The sequence below is a fragment of the Musa acuminata genome, chromosome BXJ1-11 (genome assembly GCF_036884655.1).
Source record: "Musa acuminata AAA Group cultivar baxijiao chromosome BXJ1-11, Cavendish_Baxijiao_AAA, whole genome shotgun sequence".
Classification (NCBI taxonomy): Eukaryota; Viridiplantae; Streptophyta; class Magnoliopsida; order Zingiberales; family Musaceae; genus Musa; species Musa acuminata.
The window spans coordinates 9959371-9971542 of NC_088337.1; the positions used below are offsets into that span (position 1 = coordinate 9959371).

Here is a 12172-nt window from a genome sequence, read left to right on the forward strand (position 1 = left end):
GTTCCTTTCCCCGTCTGTCTTGCTGCCTATCCTGCTCTGACATCGCTTCACCATCAATCATTGCAGTGCGAAAAGGTTGCTGTAAGCTATATCGAAAATGGGATCAACTATGCCAAGAACTCGAACCCGATTTTGGTACCCATCTGATATCCCATCTCAAAATCCAATTAATATCTAGTCGATAGGGAATCACAATGGATAAAGTACTCCCAACTCCATAACAAATCAGACTATATATTCAAGTATCAAAACCCAATTAACAAACACCTTAAGCTAAAAGGACCTAACCTGCGATGGATAAACATGACATGCCATCCCTGCATGCAGGCTCTCAAATGAATATATGCACTCTGGACTCCCTGACGAACATAGAGTGCCGTGCAATAGGAATTTGGAGTTAGACGGCTCTTTTTTTTGTGGAAAAGAATGACTGTTAGATTAAGTTGGTCAGTTGTGGATATTAGAAATATGAGTTTGAACAACCCATCCCACCAAAAAAATTAACTCTACTGGTCTAAGAAAATATATCAGTCAACTGTTCCCTCTACACATTTGGTTTATGCAACACTAACAACTGTAACCTTCTTGAATGTAATTCGAACTCATGTGTGTCATTCATCCCACCTTCTATGGGCATCTAACTTTGCACAAATATCTTTCTCCAAATTTAACATTTTCTGCATCTTTCAGATGTAACTCAACATTTAAAAAGAGGTAAAGAAAGCAAAACTAGAGTAAGAGAAGATTCCATGACAGCTCAAAGAATTAAATGTCATCTCATTGCACAATTAATACCTATCAACAAGTGTTGCAATGATGCTTATGATCAAATAGGACAATATAAGAAAACCTAAAAAGGATTTAAAATGTTGTTGTGCTTATATGCCAAAATAAAATTAAAAAAAAAATAATTAGGGGGTAGTCCAGCTTTTCTGATCCAAATAAACTGAAGCTGATAAAAAGTATAATAATAATCAGTGGGAAGAGTCACATCATTTTGCTTCAATTAGAAATCAAAACCAAGGTTTCTTGCCTTGCAGCATACCCATCAACTGCTCAAAGACTTGACAGCCGCTATCACGGAGTCCGGAGTGCATATATTCATTTGTCACCCACAGCCTGATCCCTGCAATCTCAGAAGCTGTTTCCATTGCCAGTTTGAAGTTGACGTACATGTCTTCATAATAAACAGCAGCAGCAACAGGAACCTGCATGAGGTATGAATTTTGGTCGCAACAGCAATAAGGACAAAAAAACTAGTAGGAAAGAGATTCGAAGTGTACAATTATGATCATCAAAAGCATGTGCAAGTACATATGCATGGATGGTTCTGTTTTAGTTCAATGTATATATCCCTGTCCATTACAAGTTAATATCACATACAATGCTTTCTGACACAGTAAAGCAAAAAGAACTATACTATCTGAAGTCTGAAATAAAGATTATTGCTCCCAGCAAAACAAACTAAGGTTCACGCATGTCTGTGTCTATGAACGTCAAAAGCCAATAGAAGATACTGTTTAAGCTCATCTATCTGTCTATGATTATTCTCGATGTCCATAAAGTAGGAACTTTGCTCTCTCAGAGAATAGTAATTGCTCCTAAATAAAACAATAAACAATCAATGAAAGATCTACGGAAAAAGCATGTCAAAGTATCAGACCTTATTGTTGTTTAATCTACTAATGTCGTACAATGGTGGCCAATCCTTCTTCTCAGCCAACAAATGAGCAGCTTCCTTAAAATGTTCTAAAGCATGGATCTCCTCAAACATCCATGGAAATATCATCTGTGTGGAAAACCCAAAGAAAATATTAAGATTTAGCAAAAACAAAGATATAACCATACTATATGACTAATGACTTTCTTTGTGTAAAAATATTTCTGGGAAACCCTGACAAGCTTCGCAATGATGTTAGTAACTTAGCAAGCTACAGGAAGCTTGCTCAAATAGCATCAAAAAGGTCCAAAGGTTCTCAAAAGAACATGTTACTTAGAAAGGCAAATGTATAACAAACAGATGCACAATTAACTCTTATCTATTTAGCAAAGAGCCAGTGAATTGTTATTTTTCTTCAATATAATTTATACATCAAATATAACAACTCTTAATTGGTACAAGAAATTTTTTGTTCATTCCTCAATTTGCTAAAGTCACAATCTCTTAGTAGTTCACTGTATATGTAGTTGAGGTTTAAAACCCTGTAATTGGAAAGATACATGTACACATGTTGTATCTGCAAGCTATATCCTTTGATTAAATTATTTCTCAAGACATGATGAAATAGCTAATGACTAGGCTTTCCGATCAAGGACTTCAGTGCAATCAAAGCAGGTAGAGCCTGTAAGAGGTGGAATTACAAACTCAGTGACTGGCTTAATCTTGCTCACTTTTGATGTAGAACTAATCGGAGTATTATAATTTCTCTCACTCAAGGGCTTGACGTCCTCATTAAAACCCAACATAGCCCAGATCAAACTCTGGCATGGTGCTTGTGAAGCATAGCCTAGTGATTGCTCCACGCCGTGATGAGTTTTCTAACTCCATCGATGGATAGCACTTTCTTACTCGAGCCCCCTCACCATGCCTAAACACTAGGTCAGTTCTGATATCAAATGTCATGACCCAAGCTTGATAGGTTAACTGGCTTATCAACCACGTTTGGTCGAGATTATTGGTCAAAATGTTTAAGCTAAAATTGATAGTAGTATACTCATTAGACTCTTATAAATCAATCTTAATCTTACTCGTTATTGGGTGACCATGGTTGAAATGAGCAATTGAAACAATCACAAATTGGACGGTCGCTATTAAGACTGAGTTGTTCTGTAGATCTTTTCAACAAATATCTAGGGACATTTACTTGATGCAATAACGTATTACCAGCAATAAGTCTATGAACAAAAATGTTAGGTTAAACTCTCATTAGCTAGTCCCTTTTACTAAGAAATACATCATTTAGGCCCATCCAATAATTTTCATCCACCTAGCTTCAATAGCCTGACCTAAAACTACTTGAAAGATAAAATGCTTTGGCCTTCATGTGCAATGCCTTCAGTTCAATTAGCTTGCTACAACTCTGAGGTTATGCATCAAGCAGGATCTTGATAAAAATATGGATCAAGGTAAAATTGAGCACAATAAAATACCCACAAATATATTGACAAGGAAAATATATATCTTTTTGTACTTTAACTTAATCAATATTTCTTTGTTGCACAACACTTAAATGCATTTATGGGTTTGGGTTTCACAAGTCAAGCCAATCCACATATGTATTATCTCTACTTCAAAGAAACTTGACTCCATGAGTGATACTTCTGCTAACAAAGATTCAGATGAATCATGAATTTTCAAAAGATGCCTAACCTTTCTATGATCAACACTTACCTCTCCAGTAAAAAACACAGGACGACCTTCTTTTGCAGCTCCGACTGGATCAAAAATGCTCTCATATTTGCCCCTTATTTTTTGAGCAGACCATTGTGATGGAGCGCCCTACATCAGAAAGAGGAATAAGCAACAAAAAAACAAATTACAAGAACATGTATTAAGTTACAACATCTGGTTAACGAAAGGAAGTTTTTAGTTGGAGGTAAACATTTGGTTACCTGGCAGAAGATTGATTCATGCAAAAGAGCATAGAGTGGGTTTGTATCAAAATCTAACCAGCTCTCAAACTGCCAGAAGGATATTAAGTCAACTATTGTAAATTGAGGACTCTTTCATTTAATTCTGAAGTGGGAAATGATTAAACCAGAAACATGCACAACTGAATACAACACGAGGATCCATGAACCATGGAAGCATCAGAGTTTTGTTTTCCTTCATAGCTTTCATCCATTTAAGTGTTCACGTACAATAAAAAATAGTTCAAAGAAGACTGTGCACATGTTCAAATAGATTAACAATATAAAAAAAATGCAAAGATGGGAAAAAGGGCAAAGAATGATATTTACAGCCTTCAAAAAATAATAACTTATGCGCTTCCCCGTGCCCGGAACTAGTTCAGGATCCCAGACCATCTCAAACCTGTAGTAAAAATATGTCAGACCAAGCTGCAAATGCTAACAGATATTAAAAATGAAATGGTTTCTTACATGTAATGCAGACGTTCAAAACCACCACTAGAGCCTAAGCCAGCAAGGCCAAGAGTTTGCAACCCTTTCGGGGTTAAAATACCTCCAGATGGAAGAGGCACCTAATCGGATATAGAAACCTTATATGCTCTAGTTAAAGCATTACTATAATATTAAAAAGATTGCAATTATAAGAAAACAACTAACCCCTCCACCTTCAGCTTTGGCCAGATAAGTCACAAGATCACAAATTACTTTAACATCCTGAGGGAACCGCTTAAAGTACTTCTCATTTTGATGCACAACCTGCTCAAAACAGGCTTTGTATACAACATCTGCAGTGCAACCCTTTCCAATTGGTGGAAGCCCACCAGTTAAAAGAACAGATTTGAGGCCTTCTGGAGCAAAACTCAAATAGGTAACTGCACAAAAGCCACCGAAGCTCTACACCAGTAAAAGACATGCAAAGTAACTGAGCTTTATCAAAGTATTCATTTCACATATAAAATCATCAGAAGCTGAAAAACTAGATAGTTCTATATGATAGGCCAAGAAATGTAATAGATTTAACATTGCCAATATCTCAGGTTATAAAATTTCACACAATCATCTTTGAATAAACATGACAATCAGAATGGCAGGTCCGAGAATCATGGTGTAATATATATTTGGCACATGAAGCATTCAATAACTCTAGAAAACATTCATGGCAGAATTTATACTTGCCCTAACACCATCCAGGTTCCAGAATTCGGTACAAGATGTGTGCGAATAAACTCAGCATCTTTTACTATATTATCTGCTCGAAAATATTGCAAGTACTCAACCAACTTTGCTGAAGATGTGATTTGCAAAAGAGATGACACTGTTAAGGGAGTCGATAAACCTGTTCCTCTCTGACAAGGAGAGGTAAAATCTGAGAAATATGAAGTGAAATTATAAAAAAATAAAAGATTGAAATTCTTTGAAACCCTAGATCATGCCTGATCAAGGAAAACAACTCTATATTCTTCACATGCTCTCTTCAGCCATCCACTAGCCTCAGTAGGCCTAGGGCTTTCAAATCCAGGTCCACCTTGTAGGAACAGTATGTAGGGCAGTTGTTGCTCTTCCTTCCCAGCTACAAAATAAATGGAGATATGAGTTACAGACGATGGAACATCTTAGAATAGGGACTAGTAAATGCTCGCTCCTAAGTAGCACAGGAGTGATTGATCGCTCCTATGGTGCTTGAAAGTGACGTGTTAACAAGGCTTCGGGTGGAAGCCCCACAACAGCACCTTAAATTGGCATGCTTCTTGCACTGAAGCCAATTCAGAAGCTAAACCGTCCACGAAATGACTTCATCAATAATTCAACCAAATCTTCTCCTAAACACGCACCGCATCAAGTGATCAGTTATTCTAAATTTAATCCTGTAGTCGATCCAACTCCTGATTCGTTCTTTCGATGGCTAGAAAGCGTTCAACAAGAATTCCATTTGCATATGATTCAGAAATTCAAATAGCAATAATCACTACACCCTTTGCTTTTCCACTAATTCAGAGAAAGCAGAGTGTAGATGGATTCTCCAGAAGGCAGTGGACTGTCACACATCTAGAAAGCGAACCAACTGGCGATCAAGAAAAACATATTGGAGAGCATTTTGCAACGACGCGTTACCCTTCTACTAATTTCTGCTAATGCTGTAGATGCAGAGATAGAGGAGAGAAAAGACAGATTCTGTTTAAGGCAGTGGAGTACCACACAGCCATTTCATAAAACCCTATTATTCTAAGAAGGACACGTTACCGGCGACAACCTCACGGGCAAAGACGGTGATAGTAGGGCCGGAAGGGGCGGCGTAATCGAGTGGGACGGTGAAGCGATGGTCACGGAGGCTGAGATCCGGGACGGAGTACCAATCCCCAGCGATCTGGTGCTCCCGATCGGCGGCGGCGAGGGCCATCACCGTCGTGTAGAGATGTGGCGAAGGAAGGTGGTTTCGGTGGCGCCTCAGAGAGAGGAAGGGCCCAGCCGTTCCACGTAACGCCACGGCGCGCGTCAGTTATACCAGCCCTCGATCGACGAGCTAGCGATGAGATCATCAGTTACGTCACCGAGAGCGGCCGAGCTGACACGTACTGTTCGCATCGTTCAATGTGACGGAAACACTTACGTAGTTTATACTAAAGATGGGCGTTGCATTACGAGGTTTATTATCATGGATTAATCGACTTTACATGATTATATGCTCCTTTTATGGTAGTAATACATGCATGACTTCGCCATCCAAAGTCGCCGCCGCTTCATTTCTTCGCACGTGTGATGCCCCATGGACCATGGACAATGCATGCGGACATGTCAATTCTTATGTCCATAAATGATGAACATTAGATTTTCTTTTTCTAGTATGTTGCTATCTCTATATGCAATTTGTGATCTAAAATTGATACGAATTCACAAGATAGAATCATATCTAAAATAATCAAGATTAGTTGCGATAGAACATGTTAGAATGTTTTCTTCCTTAGGATATAAAGTTTATCTATAATGCTCACAATTTTTCAGTGGATATTAGTAATATTAGTTCACCGTATGTTTGTTTTCGTCTTCAAAATTTGTAGCACTTGATATCAAAATATAACAAAATATAGAATGTGTATTTGATTATGATTTGAATCAGATATCAACTCAACAATACTCTTAGCGAATTACTTCGTTTTGCACAATTATAAAGATACAAATCTTATGATTAATTCAAAGCCGAAGCTATTCAAAACAATCAAAAAATCTTGGGATCTCAAAAAATGAATAAAATCTTTGTAACAAGCTACATTGATTCAAGACTAATTACAAATTATTTGTTACAATAGGATTCTTATATTTACGAAAGTAAAATATTTAATTTTATTTTTTTTGATAAAAATGCTACACATGCTAATAATAAACCCTATAATATTTTCATCAACAGATTCGACGATATGAAAGAAACGAAATTAAATATTTTATTTTTATAATTATAAAAATCTTAATATAACTCTTGAAACTAAAAATAACTAATATATAATTAACCGCATTGGCAATTATTATAGCAGCATTTATATGAATTCAAGAATTGCTTGGGAAACCTGAATAAACTTAAAATTCAAACTCTTTTACAGAAGTTTCAGGAAAACTGGGCCAGAAGTTCAACAAGTGAAGCATCGATTTCCACGAGGAATCACAACATGACCATTGAACATCTTAATAAGCTACGTACAGGTGTCATCCAACGTGCTCATAAAGCCACCTATAAAACCAGCGCCATTGCAGTTTCCACATAAGATGTCCTTCTTACCTCTGCAAAGATGAAGGATATAAGCATCAGCAGTGTAAGATCCAATAATTTTCACTCTCAAAACAGAATTCACTACTCTAAAAAGTTAGCAAAATGAGGTGCAGCCCTGTTCGGTTTATTCTGAAGTAGTAAAATGAGATATGGGTTACAAGACTGAAGCGCCTAGCAACTGTACCCTAAGACCAAACATTCAGATAACTACAAAGACAATGCACAGGAAAGGTCAAAGACAGGTAAGGTAAGGTTGATGCTTAGTGTCGTATTGGTAATGTCAGCGCAGATGCCAAGTTGATCGCCAATGCTCCCACCTATGATTCAGTCGTGAACCAGGTTCAACTTTAACTTGTGATCAAGACATCTCCTATCCATGAGCCAACCAAAAAACACAAGCCAAAAGATTCTATCAAGACCCAAGGTGACCAAGAAATTGATTTTAAGGAAAAAGCATACCACTGCATCAGGTTGATCCTATCAAGGGTATGTAATATATACATAAGCCTAAGAAAAAGAATGCCTTTCAAGACCAAAGGCAATGCCAAAAATTGATTCTCAAGAAAAGGTATACCACTGCATTAGGTCAGATCAGATAATTTTTCACCCCAGGAGAGTCCGTTTGGCACTCTATATTAGGTTGATTTTCTGTTTACAATCCTTTTCATATGAAGGTCACCTCAAGATCTGCACACAACTGGAATTTGTTTTAATTTCACTTTTCCAAAATGATCATAGGCAATAAAAATGTTTCCTCTATCTCCAAACATCAAAGTAAATCACAATTACAGTTCATTCACTCTTTTTCATATTTTTCATCTGCTAAACTCACAGACTAAAGTACAAAATAGCAAGCACAACCAATCTAATCATATGACTAATCTATTGTCTAATGCTCTTGAAATTTGTCTTTCATCAGATCAATGTACTACCCATGTGTGTAAGAGAATATTATCGATGTGCCTGATAGAGGAAGTGCTGCATTTATTCGATCAACCACCTACCTGCAAAGCCAACACAGTGCTCCAGCTTTAAATTGCCCATTGAAGTGATCGACAGAATTCACACCAGTGCCTTTGCATTGTGTGCACAATTTTGCACCTGTTATCAGATATGGTATAAGCAGTTTGCATTTTTTTCCAAAAGAAAGAGAAAAAACTATATTGATAAGCTAAGCAAAACGAATACAACCCAGCATGTTCGTGTCACAGCGAACCAAAAAAGCCAAATCGGAAGGTAGACTTCCCAAAAAACATCACAAGCAGCTGTTCAAGCAAAATTAGCCAGCCAATTGGCTGGCCTATTTTAAGCAGTTAGCATTTAGCATCCAAAGATTCAATATGTACCAAATAACACTAAGGCCCTTTTTAACAGAGTGATATCTTTAGTGAAGTAATTGTTTGTAGTTTGTTCGTGTACTTGACAGATTATATCAGGAGTTGCAAAAATTACAGCACTTTAATAATAGCCAGTTAAATACTATGGACAACATGAATTCTTCAATACCAGAGATTTAAGGATCATTTTATGTTCCTCTTTCTCTTGTTGTAACTTTATTAGATGATTATCGTCACAATGAAATCTTTTGATTCCTTCCTTCCCTATGCATATGAATCTGAAACTACTAAAGAAAATTCATCTAAAGCACTGATCGTGTAACCATTCTAAAACTGTGTAGGGGTAAAAATGACATGAAAAAGAAAATAAAGAAAAAAAAAACGTGAACAAGATTGCAGCTGTCATAAACATATACGTGAATTGGAACTTCTTCCATCATGTTCATAATCAATGAACCAAACAAGAATCCACCAAGAAAAATCAGTCTGAAAACCATTGTTTTTTAAATCAAAATGAAATGGAATATCAAGCACAAAACAACCAAAGTGTCAATGGATATGTAGTTAATTAGAGCTCCTAAGAGATCTAACAATAAAAATCTGAATTTGTATACCATGTTAATTTCTTCTGCACAAGTCGCAAAGACAAGATCAAGTTACATTGAATGATAAACTACAAGAAATAGCTTCTAATAGCAATTCAATATATTTTGCTACTTATAATAGCTTATAATGCTTGCATTACGTCAAAATCTAACATGCTCTGCGTCGTAAAGTTAGACAACTGCGGTTGAAAGAATAGGAAAAAAACAGCAACAGAAAAGATAAAGCTGCCATCTTCACTTTTTTCACCTACAGATGAATGAAAAAGAGCTTCTTGACATAAATAACACATCCAAGATCAAGAAAAGTCAGGAAACCCAGGGTCAATCACTCACCATTCCCCTCACAATCAGCACATATGAGGCTTTTCAGTTTCGTGGCCTTATTAGAATCACTCTCTGTAGCCTGCCCAGGAAGAAGCTTGAATGAAGCAGCAGCGAAAGATCAATCCAAAGGAGCTCAAACAGCACTCACCTTAGCCTTATTAGAATCACTCTCTGTAGCCTGCTCAGGAAGAAACTTCAATGAAGAAGCAGCGAAAGATCAATCCAGAGGAGCTCAAACAGCACTCACCTTAGCCTTGAGAGATTGAAAGCTAGGGTTGACACCACGGGAGATGGGGTTTGGGAAGAGGAGATTGGACTTGAGAGAAATATTAGAACAGGAACCAGAAGGCTTCCGGTGGGGTGAGTCGACGGAGCCCACGATGGTGGCGAAGCACACGATGCTCGCCATGACAATGGAGGAGGATGACGCAAGGAGAAGGGGTGGTGGGAATCGGCTGGGGGTTTCGGCGGCGGAAATAAGATGAGGCGGATTGTCCTTGTATTTACTTCGTTTACCACAGGAGATTTAAATTGACCGATATACCCTTTTGTTGTTTCTCGTGTATTGGGTAAAAAGGTAATATGATTGGGATATTTTGGATTATTATTTACAACTTTTACTATTTATAATTTTATTTTAAAATCTTTTAATATGTTGAAAAATATGAAAAAAAAGATAAAAACACTGTGGAAATAAATAACAAACACAAGATCAAGAATACTATAGAAAATATATTTAGGCTTGAAACGTGTATAAACACTTTCCTAAAAATAATATTTGTATTATCTTCTCAATAAGATTCCTATGGGTTTGATACAAATAGTTTTAGTAGATATGATAAGCCTTTAGAACATCTGCATTGAGTAAATAATAAAGAATCTTAAAAGAAGAATTAAAGAATATCTAATTCAATCACTTGTAGAGTAAAGAAGAAGAGTGTGAAAGAGATGTCTACATTATCTACCCTCAAATACCTATTTATAGATTATTTTTCTCAAAAGACATAACCTTTGAAAAATAACTACCAAAATAACTACAAAAGAAACCACCTTTTCAAATAAATCTTTTGAAAAGAATTTTTTTTTCTTTTTAATTTGAATAATTTTATAACAATCCCTCACTTGTTCAAATTTAAAATTTTCTCCAAGCGATTAAATAATATTTATGAATAAAGTAATATATCTTTCGATTTGAATATTACCTTAGTGTAAGCATTATAAAGTGAAGTTAAGCTTTAAATTTATTATTCCTAATGACAACACTAGTGATATCACACATATAAATACAGCATCCTTGTATTCCTCATAAAATCTCGCTCAGCCCTGATATGGCCTTGGGCTCATCCAAGTTCATGAACTTTTATAAGAGAAAACTCCAACTCTCAACCGAAGTGGCACCACTTCTAAGTTTATATAGGTGAAGTTCTTATAGTATCTTTGTCACTCTTTGAGATACTTGTCCTAACTTGACTGAACTTCATTAAGAGTATAATTAACTCAACTCTCATTCGGTGACAACCAGCACTTTAACATCTTTAGATGAGACTCGTTAAATATTTCAAAATGCTAAACCATTCTATATGTCAATGACTTGTTCTTACCCTTTGAATTCTTCATTACTCATTTCATAATGTTGAGTAAGGTTGCTATCATTGGTGGATCTTTTATTTAAGGAGTTTTAGCCCCATCCATTTTGATGTTGATCTTACAACTTCTCTTATAAGAGGTTTGGTGAATGGATCATCTTCCACTTACAAAACAAGAGAAATTATTTTTGCTTTTCATACACGAGTGCTTCTCCTTAGTTTATGAGATTGCTCTCCAACCTTTTGTGAACTTGATTGATGTCCAATCAAAGGAATATTAGGTTGCTCACCAACCTTTTGAGATGTCTCCATTAGTGACTCTTCACTAGTTGAAGGATGAATATTATTACTTGAAGTTATTAAATGTTCAAAGAACTCCACGTCTCGAGATTCTATTATAATATTAGACTTCAAATTAAGAAGTCTATAAGCTTTTTTATTTAAGGCATAGCCTATAAATGCACATTTGATTCCTCTAGGTCCCAACTTTATCCTTTGAGTATCATTATTCTTACAATATGCAAGACACTCCACACTTTAAAATAACCAATGTTAGGTTGGCTTCATTTCCATAACTCATATGAAGAGATCTTATTCTTTTTAAAGGAAATTCTATTTAAAATATGACATGCAGCCAATAAAGGTTCTCCCCACAAATTATAAGATAATTTAGCATGTAATAATATAGCATTAATCATCTCTAGATAAGTTCTATTATTTCTTTCTGCTAATCCATTTTGCTCAAGTGTTCTAGGTGCTGAACATTCATTAATTATACTATGTTGTTCATAAAACAAGTTAAATTCATGAGGAAAGTATTCTCCTCCTCTGTCACTTCTTAAAACTTTAATTTTCTTCCCTAATTGATTTTCAACTTATGCTTTATATGCCTTGAAAGCATTAAAAGTATCTTTTTTATGTTTCAATAAG

At 36.0% G+C, this 12172-nt stretch overlaps 2 protein-coding genes across 3 annotated transcripts; both read right to left on the reverse strand.

Annotated features, from left to right (window-relative positions):
* Positions 1 to 944: 944 nt before the first annotated feature.
* LOC103971245 (uncharacterized) lies at positions 945 to 6107 on the reverse strand. 2 transcript variants are annotated; one of them, XM_009385221.3, is made up of 10 exons: positions 5872 to 6106; positions 5064 to 5200; positions 4803 to 4976; positions 4288 to 4524; positions 4102 to 4202; positions 3961 to 4033; positions 3613 to 3681; positions 3392 to 3499; positions 1664 to 1789; positions 945 to 1208 (listed from the first exon to the last, which is right to left on the reverse strand). In XM_009385221.3, the coding sequence occupies exons 1-10, from the start codon at positions 6026 to 6028 to the stop codon at positions 1014 to 1016; spliced, it is 1377 nt and encodes a 458-aa protein (XP_009383496.2). In that variant the 5' UTR covers positions 6029 to 6106; the 3' UTR covers positions 945 to 1013. The 2 variants fall into 2 exon arrangements, with proteins under 2 accessions (XP_009383496.2, XP_018675961.2); XM_018820416.2 differs by lacking the exon at positions 3613 to 3681 and having other exon boundaries at positions 5872 to 6107.
* Positions 6108 to 7177: 1070 nt separating this feature from the next.
* LOC135583121 (protein BUNDLE SHEATH DEFECTIVE 2, chloroplastic-like) lies at positions 7178 to 10137 on the reverse strand. The gene is made up of 5 exons (XM_065089791.1): positions 9904 to 10137; positions 9805 to 9834; positions 9666 to 9735; positions 8395 to 8491; positions 7178 to 7401 (listed from the first exon to the last, which is right to left on the reverse strand). Exons 1-5 carry the CDS (start codon positions 10063 to 10065, stop codon positions 7314 to 7316), a joined length of 447 nt encoding a protein of 148 aa, XP_064945863.1. The 5' UTR covers positions 10066 to 10137; the 3' UTR covers positions 7178 to 7313.
* Between the last annotated feature and the right edge of the window lie 2035 nt (positions 10138 to 12172).

Excerpts from the sequence above, each read along its gene's own strand:
- LOC103971245 (XM_009385221.3), bottom strand. The coding sequence starts at position 6,028 with ATGGCCCTCGCCGCCGCCGATCGGGAGCACCAGATCGCTGGGGATTGG. Across the intron at positions 5,201-5,871 it reads TGCCCGTGAGGTTGTCGCCG|CTGGGAAGGAAGAGCAACAA; the intron begins GTAACGTGTCCT and ends TTTATTTTGTAG. Across the intron at positions 4,977-5,063 it reads GAGTTGTTTTCCTTGATCAG|AGAGGAACAGGTTTATCGAC; the intron begins GCATGATCTAGG and ends TCTCCTTGTCAG.
- LOC135583121 (XM_065089791.1), bottom strand. The coding sequence starts at position 10,065 with ATGGCGAGCATCGTGTGCTTCGCCACCATCGTGGGCTCCGTCGACTCA. Across the intron at positions 9,736-9,804 it reads GTGATTCTAATAAGGCTAAG|GCTACAGAGAGTGATTCTAA; the intron begins GTGAGTGCTGTT and ends CTTCCTGGGCAG. Across the intron at positions 8,492-9,665 it reads TGCTGATTGTGAGGGGAATG|GTGCAAAATTGTGCACACAA; the intron begins GTGAGTGATTGA and ends ATCTGATAACAG.